At 41.2% G+C, this 16,829-nt stretch overlaps 1 protein-coding gene across 2 annotated transcripts in view; it reads right to left on the bottom strand.

Moving 5' to 3' along the window:
• Window positions 1-2,990: 2,990 nt before the first annotated feature.
• The window catches only part of BTBD3 (BTB domain containing 3), a 66,973-nt gene continuing 53,134 nt past the window's right edge, over window positions 2,991-16,829 (bottom strand). Inside the window, exons 4-7 of one of the 2 annotated variants that reach the window (XM_030196333.1) lie at window positions 9,902-10,157; window positions 9,319-9,409; window positions 8,807-8,925; window positions 2,991-5,507 (exon numbers count right to left, since the gene is read on the bottom strand). In XM_030196333.1, coding sequence (XP_030052193.1) covers window positions 4,475-5,507; window positions 8,807-8,925; window positions 9,319-9,409; window positions 9,902-10,044 — 1,386 coding nt within the window. In that variant the 5' untranslated portion in view covers window positions 10,045-10,157 and the 3' untranslated portion in view covers window positions 2,991-4,474. Of the gene's footprint in view, window positions 5,508-8,806; window positions 8,926-9,318; window positions 9,410-9,901; window positions 10,216-16,829 lie in introns of those variants that run through there. The other variant, XM_030196332.1, reaches the window with a different exon arrangement.

The raw sequence follows: 16,829 nt of genomic DNA, 5'->3' as shown, positions 1-16,829 counted from the left end.
CAGCTTCAGATGTTATGGCCAGTCCTATTAGAGTAGCAAGAATGTCCCTGGAGTAGTCTAGTGGTTGGTGAAGTGGATTGTAGAGAAAGGGACCCAGACCATATCCCAATGTAACTGGTATAGTTGTGGTAGAAGATGTGAGCCCTTCAAAAACCCTGTACCTATATTATATATATATATATATATATATATATATATATATATATATATATATATATATATATATGACACCTGCAGCCATAAGGGCTATTGTTGTGAACAGTTGGGTACAGGAGGTTTTTGGAGGGCTCACCATACATTATAAGGGGATAACGGTGAGATGTGTACCTGAGACCTTTTATGTGAAGTCCACTGCCGTGCCCCCTAGGGTGCCCCACTGCTACTTAGAATCCTGCCCCCCCCCCTCCCCCCCCCATCATCCCAATTGCTTACTTTTGTGCGTTTTCCCCTTGGACTTTTTTTTCCTTGAAAATGATCTTAAAAGTCCAACTTTTTGTTTTGAAAATGGCTGGGGTTTTTGGACTAGGACTGAATTTTATGGGACTTATATAGATAACAGTAGTGGGGAGTGGTAAAGTAGAAGAAATGGGGGGAGGAGGGGGAGCACTCTGAAATAAAGGTTAACAAGCAATTTAATTTGGGGATTTTTAGCCCGCTTTTCCAAATAATGCTCAAAGGGAGTTTACAGTATTTTTCTTAATTTATTTTAAAATCCAGTGGGTGACTATAGAAAGGATCTTATAAACCAGGTGGGTAACTGAGGATATAAAAACAAATTATGCTAAGGTTTTCAGTCCATTGCTCTACTCACCAGGTAAACTACCTTATTGACCTGATGAAGGCAAGATTAATTTTCAAAAGCTACTCAAGACATATTAAACTACCACTATAAAATATCATCTACAACTTGCTCATCAATCTTAATTTCCACAAATGTAAGAGCACCCCTCAAACTCACAAGGGAAACAAAGTCCAACGAACATGAGGCGGTGGTAGGGTTTTTGGTACATTCTTAGACCTAGAAACAGTGAACTTGCAAATAATCTAAAATGGAGGATAAGGTGACTTGGCTGCTGTTCCCAGCTAAGGACAAAATGAGAAGACACAGTTGCTTGATAGAGATCATGCTTAGACAGATACTGTAGTGCAGGGGATGGCAATTAGAGCAAGAAACGATAATGACAAGAAATAGAGGAGTAGTGGGAACAAGTCTATACACCTCAAGGCAACCTTAGCTATCTACTGTATGGCTTTAAATGAAAATATAACCGGCTGATTTTCCTCTGCCTACCTCCACATCACTCAAACATATGGCCAACATGAGAATTACACTCGCCATTATCAAGCTATATTTTCTCAGCCTGATATGAGTAGTAATAATGAGAGTTGTGCAAGAAACACGTTATGTCTAAGCTGCACACTCTGGTAGAACAATTACACCTAAACTCTTTAAGGAAAAGGTCTTGTAGCTTACTTGTAACCACAGGTGCCAACATTTCAAAATGAATGAGAGTGCCAAACCATACAAAATTGCCACTCCCAGGACACAATGAAGGAGCTTGTTCAATATCGGGGGTGCTCAGCATCCACGGAGCTGGCTCCTATGCTTGTAACAAACTGGAGGATTAGCCTAATCATTAGTGCAGTGGGTTCAATTCCCAATGAGCCTAGTGGTTAGGGTGGTGGACTTTGGTCCTGGGGAACTGAGGAACTGAGTTCGATTCCCGGCACAGGCAGATCCTTGTGACTCTGGGCAAGTCACTTAACCCTCCATTGCCCCATGTAAGCCGCATTGAGCCTGCCATGAGTGGGAAAGCGCGGGGTACAAATGTAACAAAAATGAAGCTCATTTTGACTGGGGACAGGTCACTTAACCCTCCATTGTCCCAGATACTAATAAGCACTTGTATATAATATGTAAACTGCAGAAAGACAGTACAGTAAAGTCTTGATTATCCAACGTAAACGGGACTGACCCATTGTCGGATGAGTGAAAACAATGGTAACCCCACAAACAATGCATAAACAAAGGCATAGAGTTCCCAATTTTCAAAAATTGTTTATTAACAATTAAAGTAGAGCCCCAGGTTCTAAAGTAATTGTCTCAGGTGCAAAACTTCCCTCTGTGCTATGATGGAAAATGTAAACAGAAGCTGTGTGCTTCTCAAAAGCAATGTCACTGGCATTCTCTCAGATAGGCTAGTTCAGCAAAGTCTGATAATTGATACTGTACTGTATATCATATCCTATCCCCTTTCCCTTAACAGGTCAGCCAATGTAAAGGCAAGTCACTCACCTCCCTCATTCTATAATCTTGCATGAACATTTTCATGCTTAGTACACAAAATTGCATGTGGTTATAGAAGCATGCCAGTTACAGGTGTAAGTTAATTGCCTAATTAGATGTGAATTGACACTAACAACCAATAAATCAGCAATTACTGCAGCAGTTAAGAGGTCCTAATTTGCAGTTACGCACCTAACTGCTCATCTACAACGTTAGTGCTTAAAGTCTATAGTATGTAACTGTGAGAGAGGAGTGGATGTAGACATTTGGGAGGTGGGGGGGGGGGGCTGACAGTGCTATGGACAATTATATTTATACTCATTACGGGGATGATTTGATAAGAACTCCTCTGTACAAATACCAAAAAAGGTGCCTTTTTTTAAAACAGGCTATGCAACTTTCTAAAATAGGCTTCCAGAAGCAATCCTAATAGCACGTAAATGCGGATGTGCATATTTATATTTGCTGCAAAGTTGGTGTAAATGTGTATGCGTACCCATATATTTTATAACATATGCACATCTGTGGCAACTTCAAAGTTACCCACTGGCAGAAGGAAGATTTTTTGGCCAGTCCCGGTTTTGACCTTATACACTAACGCAGTGCGATATTTATAATCCTTGATTATATCCACTCAGATCAGTGTGGTACGTCCATAATGCAGAGTAGAGCCATCATAAATCCAGGACTAGCCTAACCCCTCCCCCCCCCCCCCGAACTGAGTAACTTGGCAACTCTGTAATGCCACCTCAATTCTGCCCAAATTAGGCCCCCCCGGGGAATGCCTACCCTTGATCTTGTAGGCATGCATAGAAACATGCAAGTAAATGGTCACACAATGTTATAAAAAAGGTTTTTTCGACACGTAAAATTGGCTTTTTTAGTCACTGTAATCTGCTTTGATGTATACATTTGAAAGGTGGCCAAGAAAAGCTCTATAAATTTTATGCACTAAAAAACTGTCATAAAATGATCTTCTATATGTCCATCATGCAAATTTCTCAGAAAGGGGAAAATGACTCATGTTTAATTTAACCTTTTAAAATTACTTTCTAATTTAACAAAATGCTAACTATGCAGAGGGACCTTACCAAAGATCAAAAACTTTAGAATTATAAAGAATGATGGGGCAAACCAGGTTTGCTTATTGCCTGCACTTAGCATGGGTGACTTTTGCTCACAGGGGGAAAAAGGGACACGGTGAGGACACATGGATTCTGCATTTTCAAGTCATTGTGAGGCTGCGAAGTAGGTAGACAGAAAAAAGTATTCTTGTGCGGTGACATTTACATTTTCTAAAGAGACTGAACGGAAGTTTCTGTTTGAAAACCTGCTTGCAGGTCCACAGGTCCTTTACTACCTCCCTAGGATGTGTGATCGTTACTTTCAAAATGTTACTTGGTTTTCAGTGAGGACAGAACTACAATTTTATTCCTTAAAATACTACTGACATATTTTTTTGCACAGTCTCAGATGTTGCATGTGATAGCTTCAGCTATAAGAAGCAATTAAGAAAAAATTTTTCCACTTAAGTTTGATATTGTAGGTTCAAATCCTTAAGAAGAAAACGGCATTAAAATGGCTCTCAAATATGATATCCTGTAACTTTTGTTGTTAGCTCTGAAGACACCTTCATCTTTTTATTTTCTGTACAAGTTACAAATTTGGTATAGCAGAAAAATCTCTCTCTCTCAAACAGCCAAAGTTTTGGGAAGAAGTATATGCAACTGTTCAGTATGTTGCCTGAGGTTTACTATGTTTTTTGCTCAAGCCTTGTGGCTCTTGGTGTTCTACGTGAGAGCTTCTCACCCAGGCCTCAGGGCACATTCAGCCAGTCAGGTCTTCAGGATAACTGGAATGAACATAAGTTTGGCTGCACTGCCTCCACGGTATGTAAATCTCCCTTAAGCATATTCATTATGGATATTCTGAAAACCCTACTAGCTGGGGGGTGGTTTGAGGACTGGGTTGAGATGCAGTGCCTTGAATGGAAACATTCTGTAAACCTGCTTTAAAGACATTCATTTAGAGCTGAACTGTAATTTTCTTCCCATGGTTTAAAAGTCTTGTAGTAAGAAAAAAACAACTACCACAACATCATTAGTTATGCATTTGCAGAGAAGCTCATTTCCTAAGAGAAATGTGACTGTGGTCCAGATATGAACTTCACTACTGGGGGTAGTCTGGTCAGGCATAGAATATAAGTTCAGGAATCTGTCCCCCCTGAACTCCCGTACCATTAGTACTGTCTGAAGAGCACTGGAACTGGACAGTCACCTTGCCACACTGAACTTCCGTCATACCCTCCTGACCAAAATAGCTCAGTTCATTGCCATCCAGAATCACGCTGGCCGTGTAAAAGGTATCGGGCTCGATCTGAACTGGATACTCAAACCACACGGGGAAAGTGTTGCTAGAGCCATCTGAGAAATACTTGCTTAAGTTCTGTCCCAGGATAACACCCTGGCGTTTCAGTTCTATTTTTGCACTGTACTCTGTTGATCCGCAGCTGGAGCCATAAAGCCCAAAACCAGCTATGAACACTCGCTTATCGACAGCAAACTGAATGCTGTCACAACGGCCCCTGTAACGCCATTGGTTGCTGCGATAAGCGCAGGACTGGAAGCGGTGACATCGCTGGGGCACGAGACCTTTCCTGGCCTTGCTCACAAACTGCAACTCAGGCTTTTTAGCTGCCGTATACCAAAGAAAGATGTCGTTTGTTTCGCTGAGAGTCAGAACTCCAGACTGAGCAGCACCATTTGCAAAATCATCCAGTGCCATGGTAGGGATACGGATCAGATAAAGCGCTTTCCCTAACACTTTGCGCTTATTTTCTATATTCACAGGCAAATCTTGTCGCTGGCACTCAACTTCTGCCCAGCTGAGAGCAGCCTCAAACACAACAATTTCTTTGGCATTCAGCGTCTCCCTTCTGAGAATGCTCTCTAACGTCTGGAAATCAATGTCGCAGAATCCCTCCGATTTTAGAGCCAGCTCTGCCTGCGCATCAATGACTTCCCAGCACCGCTGGGTCAGATCAGGTTCCTCAAACAAGCAGCTCTGGGAAAGCAGGACACAGGCGTTCTTTGCGCTGAGGCTGGTCTCTAGGAAGTTGACGCACGCTCTAGCAAGATGAGGCACGATGTACTTCTTTGCAGCATAGAGCGTGGCCAGTACGGTATCAGCAGCCAGGTCAATTTCATCACAATATATGTATCTGCAAGAGAACATATATACTTACAAACTGGGCTGATATTAAAAGAAGTGACCCCCCAAACACAACAAACAAGAAAACAAGAAAAACAAAAGCAAGAAAGGGGGAAGACCAATCAGATTCCAACACAAGAGCAATGTTTAATCAAATTAAGACAATGTTTTAATGAGTCCATTGGTTTAATTGCATTAAATGTTGCCCTTGTGTTGGAATCCGATTCGTCTTCCCCCTTATTTGCTTTCGGTTTTTCCTGCTTGTTAAAAGAAGACACATTGCACTTTTCACACCGCCAGTAAAAGTCCATCTCATGATGTGGCATTAACACTAAAAACAGTACAACTAAAAAAAAGAGAAGAGGTATGTCTGTAAAGAAGGTGCACAGCAGCAAAGTAATTAAAACTATATACATTTTAGCACTGAAATCTAAACGATCCCCATTCTAACTCTTTCACCCAGCTAATGTAATACACAAACTGACAACATAAATACAGCAGCAAAAGGCACAAATCTTATCTCCTGTTTAAACACCTGATCATCTTGGCGATATCACAGGGGGAAAAAAACAAACAAACACAAAAACCAAAGGCAGCATCGGCTACTGCAAGAATTGCATAAGAAGTCATGCTATGCCAAGTTTGTCTTTTGGGAGAATATCATCACTTGTCTGTGGTAGGCCCAACACAGGGGACAGACTTGTGACTAAGCAAGCACACACTGTACGGAGAAGCATGGTGAATTATTCTCATGTGTACTGGAGAAGCTCAAACTATGGGGCAGGGTGGGGGGGGGGGGGGGGGGGGGGCTGTTAAACTTATTTAAGTTTCAGCTTTCAGTGCTACAATCGAAGTAAAACGATGACTAATCACAACATGGAGATGAACACACACACAAGGGACAGCCTGAAAAACAAAACAAAAAGCTGAAGTGAAACAAGAGACTGCCACAAAAAAAAAAAAAATTGAAACACTAATTAGACAAGAATTAGCATAAGATGTATTTCCCCCCCCCCCCACCCCCGGTTTACTAAAGCTTAGCTCAAGTTATCTGCAGCAAGGCCCATTTTATTCCCATGGGGCCTGCTGCAGATAACTCAAGTTAAGCTTTCCTAAACAAGCCCCTTAGTTTGTTGCACTGTCAATTTAGGGCCAACATCCAGTTCCAAGATCCAGAATGAATGTAAGCCACAAAAGGCTCAAGAGAGATTGCTAGGCATTTGCAAGGTGAGCAAACAGATAACAGATCTGCCTCAGAATATTTTCTTCCAGAAGTGGTGCAAAGTGGTCTGGCAGAGGCCAGCTGGAAAGCGGTGGGACAACAGCGTCAACCTGAAGAAATGGTTTAGGCGGCCTGGCAAGCGCAGACACGTCAGCAGTTTATTAAGCCCATTTTGCTCCCTGCTTTGTGCAACAAAGCTGATAAAGCAGCAGCTTGCAAGGGTGTTAGGAGACAGCTTTGAATATCATCTAAACAGAAGAGTAATAAAGGAAGGAAAAAAAATCTGTCCATGACATGCATGCAGCTACAGATACAGCAGTTTCATTCTGGAGTAAAAGCATACTGATATGGATGCAGAACAAGAGAGAAATCAACAGAAAAAGTCGGAATGAAAGTCTTCTCCAATGATGTGTTTCTCAGTAAGGGCAAATCTTGTCCATCTGCTTCAAGTAAAGCCCACTAATATCATTTAGCAAACAGCTTCCAAGAACCAACTCCAGCTCATCATCCCTTTCTTTTCTCTATGCTGCCACTTATCACTTCCTAAAAACCTCCAACAAACCGAAGTCTTCTCCTTTAACTGCAATTTTGTGTGGCAGAGACACTAATTGTCTGACCGTGCTAATGAAGGACAGAAAGTGACTTGCTATCATAAAAACAAAAGAAGGCAGATGGCTTTAGCATCTGTGGAAGAAAATCTAGAATCTATTTCTGTGCTGGCTGGATATAGAAAGGTGAGAATAATAATAATAATAATAAAAAAGTTAGTGCATAGAAAGATGATGATGAAGGTTTAGGAAGGGAAGAAGAAAGATGAGACATGGAAAAATCGGAGCCAAGTGTACTGATGGGCAAATTCACAAAGAATGTAAAATGAAAAAGTTGTAAAAATTTTGGAAGGGTAAAAGAAAGAAAAAAAAAAGTTTAAAAAAAAAAGCCTATAGCCAAACCCACAGAGAAATGATTAAGCATGAAATACTGTAAGACTGAGCTGAAGAGAAGAAACAAAGCCAACAAGATGCGGGAAAAATAAATATCGGATCAAAAAATCAGAACAAATTATATTTTTGACTGGGACATTTAGTGCTGTATAGATAACATTAAGCTAGAAAGCTGAGCTCTTACTTCAAATTGTCTCTTATACCCCCTATCTATCAATCTGCAGTACACACCCTAAAAACGAGGTTTCACATACAGCCCTGGTCACTGCATAGAAAATAACACAGGATAACTGCTCAAGAAGGTGCCAGGAATTACGAACTGGGATGCTGCCATGCTAAAGAGGATACTGCTCGCCAGTGCTCTAACTTGTCTACCAAACACAGCAAATACATTCAGAATGAAAAAATAATAAGAGTCATGTTTTTAGATTTCAGAAAATGTGTCATAAATATCGGATATTTTTTTTCCATTGTCCATGTCTCTAGCAAAGTACGCCCAAGACAAACCCAAAGTTTAAAATGACAACTAAACAAAGAAAGTGGGCTTGAAAATTACGAGTACGATCACATCACATGGTAGGAAACTAAAATCAAAGGAATAACTTAATTGCCCTCTGTTTATGGGGCTAAAGTAAAATTATAGAAAGCCTGCATTTCTGAAAGCATTGAGTAATTTGGCATAAACAATAAAATATTTACAACACTGATTAGAGTACACATATACATACTTTACTGCTTGCTCCTTTTCTTTCCCCATTTTCTGAAGAGAGCTCCATTCAAATCCAAAAAAGGGGAAGACTGTAAAATACATACATTGCACTAGCCAATTTGTTCCTAAAGATACAGCCACTAGAATGTAAAAAAAAATGCTGAACCGAGTCAAAAGCAAAAGGTCCATCTAGCACAGCAGGAAGCAAGTGGGTATGAATCAAGGAATATTAAAAACAAAATCCAATAGCACGGTGCAAACCATCCTAACACACAACTTCATGCATGTGCATCTCAGAACAGTTTGGATACATGCAGGCAAAACAGTTGCACATACAGACACTGTTGTAGAACACTGAATCTATTAAATTTTCCCTGTTGCATGACTGCTCTGTCCGTACACCGTAAATTCAGTTTCTCAAGATGAAGGATGCTTACTTCAGCATGGCGAGGAAAGCAGCAGGCTCCACATCTGGGATACGGATTTCATCTTTATCTTCTGCAAGCTCTCCATAAAACATTGCATGGAATACAGAGCTCCCAACGGCCAAGACATACTGCCAAGAAAGAGAATATTTTTTAACCTATGCTGAGAAGGTGTTTAGATCATGCAACATTTAAACAAAATGCAGACAGAGACCAAAATATCTATATCTATACAGGCTAAGTACAGAACAATTCACTGTGCCAGCTCTGAAATGAAATTACTGCAGCCAGTAGACAAGATTTCCCACAGAATATTACTGGCTGGCAAGAACATGGTTTTCAGAGCCTGCTTTATAGCATTTTTCATTACACAAGCATATAACAATCGCAAATACAGAAGAAAGGGTCTGACTTTTGCTGTGCAGTACGACACTTCCACTAACTTTTGCACATAACAATGAAAAAAAATAAAAGTTTCTCTTTATCACTATTGCCTCTGAATCCACAGGGCAGCTGTTGCTTACTTTGTGTCCTGGCAACCGCTGGGTCCCACCTGGTGGCCCCACCACAAAATGAACATCTGCCATCAATTCATTGTTGAACATCATAGAATTTCTATAGAGAGAGAAACAATAAATTATTTGAGACTCCCCCCCTTCCCAATTCCCGTAACACATCACTTGCTTCAGAAAAAAAAAGCACCACTTAAACCATTGCATGCTTTACCTTAAAAATATAAGCATAGAAAAGAAAATCAACAGGGAAATCGAGACCTTTCTCCCAACAGCATGCCTCTATCCCCAACTCCCCTCCTAGAAGAGAAACCAATAAAAGTGGCAATATTTTAAGATTAGTGTTAGATTTCAGAGGGAGGGGGGATTTCTTAAAAATGCCAACAGCCCAGTAGAACTGTTTTCCTTTACCACATTATCAAGGTTTGCCACATTACGACAACACAAGTTTGATTTTGTTAGCCATATAAGTGAACAAAGTATTGTTTTTTTGTGTGTTCTGTTCTGTCATACAAAAAGTGCAGAAAACGCACTGCATTTTGTGCCCAACTTTGCCCCCACAGGTAAACGATAAACGAAGTGGGCCCCAGCTTACCTTTCTCGGATGGTAGGATAAAGTCCCTGCCAGTTGGGGGCATGAATAGTGTTGTTGTTGTTCAGGTTTTGCTGGTGAAACTGTTGCACAGTGTTGGAGTTTGGGCTGGCTAATTTCTTAGCAGGAAAGATTTCAGCAGCCATCTTCTTCTTCTTCTTGCTCTTTAAGGTAATTATTTCATAGCAAACTGGGGGCAACTTGCTTGTGCTGGCGCCCCCTTTCTTAGGGCCTTTCTTGGACCTGTTCTTCACGGTCTCTGGAAGCATCAAAAAGAAAGTGAGACATTTCATATTCTTTCCTTTGGCATCTACCATGAGTAGGCTTATATGTACCGCTAGATAGCCTTCCCTGCCAAAAAATAAACACAAAATCGAAGCTGTGTCCAAACTGCTAATAAAACCCCAGCAGATGTTGAGACCTGGCTCTTTCTCCAGCAATGCAAGGTGACCTTTTCCACGTGCTGAATCAGAAACTAGCTTCAAGTTTGATCCAGCACCTCGTTTGATAAACACATCCCCAGCATGATTGCAGACATTTCCTGCTTGGAAAATCCTTTCCCAAAGTTCCTGGAACTGAAAAGCCTGACAGTGCTACGCAGTATGGAGGGCACACGTCTTGCTGCTGCTCTCGGTTTGAATTAGGTTAGCAGGAGGTGCATGTAAGCACTGCTAGTTCGTTCAGCTGCCTGAAGTTGTGTGTTGAATGAATCTGAAGCAAGAAGGTATTGCAGCCCCGCAGACAGTCAATCAGCCAGCCACAGGCTTTGGAGCCAATAGCTTAAGTCACCAATAACGATTGGACCAAGCGGCACAGTGACACCTATTATAATGTGCACGGCTCTAATTTTAAAGGGACAGCCATTGCACCGTTCTGCTTAATGGGTAATATACTGAACGAAAAAAGGAGCACTCTGCATATCCAGCATGCACTAAATATAAAAACACTGCCATGCATAGTCTTTTGCAAATGAAAGCAGACTTTTTACATGCTCCTTCTGAAATCATTCCATTGTTTAAGCTCTGGCTGAAACACTCACTTAAAGCTACTCCGTGAGATTCCTTCCCCTAGTAATAGAAGCATGCATAAGAATCTCATTTCCAACAGTCTAAAATAAAGCACTCTGGTTTGGAAAGGATTACTGCAGAGCTAAACGTAAATTTTGCAGGCACGATTCTTTTAAAAACCACCTGGCAGGTTCCTTCCAGGCCAGTTTCTCTGCACTGAAAACGGAAGAGAGATGAGGTCACAGCATTTAGATTTAATGCATTCTCTTTCTGACTAGCATAACAGCCCCTGACAGCAGTCCCAAATAACTAACCAGCACTAATTAAACCAACAGTTTTCCCAAATATGGCTACATTTTCAAGCACACTCAACTGTGCAACTGAAATACAAGGATATTTGTACAGCATTCTACAAATTACATATGGTGCAGGTTTCTTCCCCAAAGAACTTATAATCTACATGGACATCTAAAGCAATGGCAGTGATTCGTCTCTAGTCGCAAGAGACGGAAGAAGGATTTGAACCCTGAACCTCATGGTTCCTATCCTGCTACAAGGAAACAAAATCGAGCAACAACAAATGTATAAATTCAACATACAAAAGACTTTTTCCAGAAAAAAACAGGGCTTTTTTTGAGGAGGTACTGAGTACTGGCTCCTTTTCCATTGTTTGCTAAAATTGACCCATGGTCTTCAAATGTTAATGGAAGAGCTCAGGCTCTACATACCAATTCTGCCTTCTCATAGAGTCTGTGACTGGTTGCAGGGGGCCTGGCTATTGTGGGGTGGGTCCCTCAGTGATCACCCCACTCCTGAAGGGTGACCTGGCATTTGAGTACCAGCACCTTTTTTGCTAGGAAAAAATGCACTGAGAAAAACTATATATTTGGAAAAAGGACATAATAAATGGATGAGAAAAGATCTCAGAAAAAAAAAACAACAACAACAACCCTGTACTGAAAATATAAGGAGCTCTTTCAATCCCGCATTGCCATTGTGGATTTGATTGAATGTGAGCCCCTGATGCAGCAAATAGAATTTTTGAAAATACGCTTTTTTTATTTGAAAAAAGGTTTTTGGAAGTTTAATCCTTGGAACTGGTCTATGGAAGGTGATGTGCAATCGAGAATTTGAGAAATCAAGAAATTCAGGATTTATTTTTAAAGGACTAATGATTGAAAAAGCTCCTTGATATGTGTTTATGATCAGTACGGGGTGGTTTTTTTAATGAAGTCCTTTCTCCTTCTATTATTATATTTGCTGTTTCCAAATATATTTTGTTTCTGGCAGCAGGTTTTTTTTTGTGTCCTTATCATATTACTCCAACTACCACACCCCTACTCTTCGCATACACATGGAGGGACATTTTTTATATGTCTAAATCCAACTTTGAACATTTTGCTTAAAATGTTCAAAATCAAGGGGCGAGCATAGCAATTCTCGAACCAGAAAAATGTCTCTCTTTTTGTTCTGAAAATGGCCATTTCCTAGATGTTTTGTACTCTGTGCGTTTTTCTTTTGTGACCACTGTTGGGGGGGGGGGGGGGGGGGGAGGCAGGGAGGGGGGAACGTCCAAGAGAAAGATGCACAAAAACAAGCCATTGGGACATCTGAGGGGTCAGCATTCTTAGTAGACTGACCACACAGTCATTCCAGCAGAGCAGTGGGACACCCTAAAGGGCACTGCAGTGAACTTCACATAAAAGGTCCCAGGGTACACATCTCACTGTTACCCCGTCTTATATTGTATGGTGAGCCCTCCAAATACCTACTGTACCCAACTGTGCACCACTACAATAGCTCATTCTACTTGCAGGTTTCACCTATGTGTGGTACAGTAGGTTTTTGGTGGGTTTTGAATGACTCACACTTTCCACCACAAGTGTAATAGAGTGAGATAGAGGTCTGGGTCCCCTTCTACTGTGCACTACACTGACCACTAGGCTACTCCAGGGACCTGCTTTCTGCTCTAATAGGACTGGCCATAACATCTGACAGTGTCATAGAGGCTGGTATATACTGTTTCTTTCACATCTTTGGGGGTGGGGGTGGGGTCTTATCTTAATCCATCCAGTAGTCATTTGGTCATTTAGGGCACTTTTTTGTGACTTAGTCATGATTGAAACAGGTCTAGACTGAAAACATTTAACTTTTAGCCCTGGGCGTTTTTGCTTTGCTCCATTATGGAAGAAAAATGTCCAAATCCCGCCCCCAACACACTCCCTTGTGATTTGAATGCAATGCAGAGTCCTGCATAGAAAAACATCTTTAAAATGTGTTCCAAAAATAGTGATTTGGACGTTTTGGCAAAAAAAAAAAAAAAACAACAGTCTGCCACTTTTTGGATGTTTTTCTGTTTTGAAAATGAGCCCCTTAATGGGGGTAGAATTGTTTCTAAGTTTGTAGGAAGTGTGGTAGCCGTGTTAGTCCACTCTTAAGATCCATCATTTACAGCCAAGCCACAAGATACCACCGTATCTGCTCTGACCCAGGGGACAGAGACAGACACCTTAAAAGCCTGACTGAATCCTTCAAACAGAAAGGCTACAACCCCAAAATAATCTCCAAGAATATTGCCTCCTCCCTCAAAACACCCAGGGAGAATCTGCTACAGTACAAGGAGAAAAAATCCACAGACAGAATTCCCCTTGTAGTGACATACAATCCAGAGCTAGAAAAACTGAGGAAAATCATAAGAGATCTACAACCTATACTCCAGGAGGATGAATTACTGAAAGAGATATTCCCATCCTCACCAGTACTGGCCTTCCGACAGCCACCCAATTTAAAACACAAGCTAATCAGAAGTAAACTTCCATCACAGACTGAAAAGGAACAGAAGGGCACACTTCCCTGTAATTTATCCAGTTGCAAACTATGCCAAAATATTTCACAGGACCCCAAAGTCATCCACAAAGGAAAGATATTCAACATAAAGGGATCTTTCACTTGCTCATCTTCCAATGTGGTATATATCATTCAGTGTAAAAAATGTAACGAAGGATGCTATATTGGAGAAACAGGCCAGATGCTTAAGACAAGATTCAATTTACATAGACATCATATGAACAATACTGGTGCCAGCAGGGTTCCCACGCCTGTTAGTCAACATTTTACAGGACCAGGACACTGTACCAGTGACTTCACAGTGAGAATCCTGAAAGGTAACTTTAAAACCATACAAGAACGTAAGACCTTTGAAGTCAGAATGATTGAATATTTTAACACCCAACAGAAAGGACTTAACAAGGATCTGGGGTTCCTAGCCCATTATAAACCATAAAGCTGTATGTCTCTGTTGATCACCCTCCCCTCACCTATCCACACCCATCCTGTTAGAATATCAATGATATGCTTTGATGTCCCCATGCATACCTCCTACCCACCCCCATCCTCCCACCCTGTCAGACTGTCATAGTAATGCTTGAATGTTTTCACTTATATACACTGTCAGCTAGCACATTTGCTTATTTCCGATCTGAGGAAGAAGGGCAACCTTCGAAAGCTAATCAAGAAATGTATTAAGTTATGTCCAATAAAAAAGGTATCATCTTATTTTCTTTTCCATGTTTTATTTTGTTTGATTTCTATTGATAAGTTTGTAGGACAAATACTCAGAGATCGTTAATAAACTGGAACAGGTATACCACTAGCTATATTGAAGTCAGTGCTGCGGAGTCAGTACACCAAACCTTCGACTGACTCCTCTACTGTAGAGTAAATCTAAGAGAAATTTGATTACAGAAATATAGGATATTTCTTTATGTACAAAATTAGGACTAACCAAATATATTTGAAGTTTGAACAAAGAACATGAACAAAAAGAAATACTGTCAAATGAAAAAAAAATACAATAAAGGGAAAGGGAATGGGACGTGATATACCACCTTTCTGTGGTTACAATCAAAGTGGTTTATATACTATATACAGGTTCTTATTTTGTGCCTGGGGCAATGGAGTGTTAAGTGACTTGCCCAGAGTCACAGGGAGCTGCAGTGGGAATCGAACCCAGTTCCCTAGGATCAAAGTTCATTGTTACTGATTCCTGGCACAGCAAATGCAACCAAGCCCATTCAATTCTTATGAGCTTTGACGCATGTGCTGCGCGGGAATCACTACCGTGGCTTTAGAAAAGTAGTCCTTAATATCTGTAATAAATCTTAAGAATTTGTCCTCAGAAAAAGAATTGCCTCAATCAGATATTCCCTTCATGGATACCCTCTATCTAATTGTTCTCAGAGCAGAGAGCAACCTCTTAGCACTAACTTGGGTCAGCAGCAAAGCAGTAACCACGAGGCAACACCTGTAACAATTTCTGGATATATCTTATATTTACCAGTAGTTTAATCCAGTACAAATATATATATATATATATATATATATATAGATATATATATATATAAGTATGAAATTATTAATTTAGCATACATTATAATTTTTTGTATTTTGAAGCTGGAGTTGGTACATTTTTACCGACTCTGGTGACTCCAACTCCACAGCCTTATGTACAATCAAAACGGTTTATAAATTTTGTATCAGTAGCCTCCAAATAAAAGTTAGACCAGGTCCCTTTCAGGGGATATTTGCTTATAATTTCATTTATTAAAACATACATCCCACTGATCATAGGTTTATTTGTAGAACATGGACATGTCAGATATATCAACATCAAACAAAGAAATTAAAAACATCAACAGTACAGACAACTAATACCAAGTAAAACTTAAAAGGGGATAATTTTATCAAGTTTTTCCCCAAGCATACACACAAAGGTAAAATTATGTATCATACCTGATAATTTTCTTTCCCTAAATCATAGCCGATCAATCCATAGACTGGTGGGTTGTGTCCATCTACCAGCAGGTGGAGATAGAGAGCAATCTTTTGCCTCCCTATATGTGGTCATGTGCTGCCGGAAATTCCCCAGTATGTCGATATCAAAGCTCCATCCGCAGGACTCAGCACTTAGAGAATTACACCCACAAAGGGACAATCTGCCCAGCTCACCACCGTCGAAGCAGGGGAGGGGAAATATTCCAGCGCACCACCGCCGGGAAACCACACCCGCTGACGCGGGGGAACTGGCTTATCCTGCTACCGCAACCGCGGGAGGAGCTGGCTTACCCTAACACCGCCGAAGCGGGAGGGATACAAAGCTACCCTACAGCCGCACGAAGCGGGAGGGAGCGCCGGCATAATTTAGTTATCAATCCAGCCACCGCCGAAACGGGGGGAGAGGAAGCAGCAGCTCACTGTAACACAAAATCGTCTCAACTCGAAGAGACTTCAATTGAAAGAACTTGAACACGAAGTCCTCGTGAACAGGAAATGAAGACTGAACTTGAACCTGAAATATAACCAGAACACAAACAATACAGATATCTGGGAGGGGCTATGGATTGATCGGCTATGATTAAGGGAAAGAAAATTATCAGGTATGATACATAATTTTACCTTCTCTATCATCAAGCCGATCAATCCATAGACTGGTGGGATGTACCGAAGCAGTACTCACCCAGGGCGGGACATGGAAATCCCTGAACGCAACACTGAAGCCCCAAACGGGGCCTCGGCCCGAGCAGCCACATCCAAGCGGTAATGTCGTGAGAAGGTATGAGCCAACAACCAAGTAGCCGCTCTGCAAATCTCTTCCAAGGAGACAGATCTGGACTCTGCCATCGAGGCTGCTTGTGCTCTACTACAGTGTGCCTTCAGCTGAATAGGCGGAATCTTTCCTGCCGCCACATAAGCTGACGCGATCGTCTCCTTGACCCAACGTGCCACCGTAGGCTTAGATGCCTGCAGACCCTTACGAGGGCCTGCGAACAGCACGAACAGATGATCCGACTTCCGGAAATCATTGGTCACTTCCAAGTATCTGATGATGACCCGTCTAACATCCAGGTATTTGAGCGCAGGGTACT

The sequence above is a fragment of the Microcaecilia unicolor genome, chromosome 3 (assembly GCF_901765095.1).
Source record: "Microcaecilia unicolor chromosome 3, aMicUni1.1, whole genome shotgun sequence".
In the NCBI taxonomy this organism is placed as follows: domain Eukaryota; kingdom Metazoa; phylum Chordata; class Amphibia; order Gymnophiona; family Siphonopidae; genus Microcaecilia; species Microcaecilia unicolor.
This window is presented reverse-complemented; position numbering and strand designations above follow the sequence as displayed.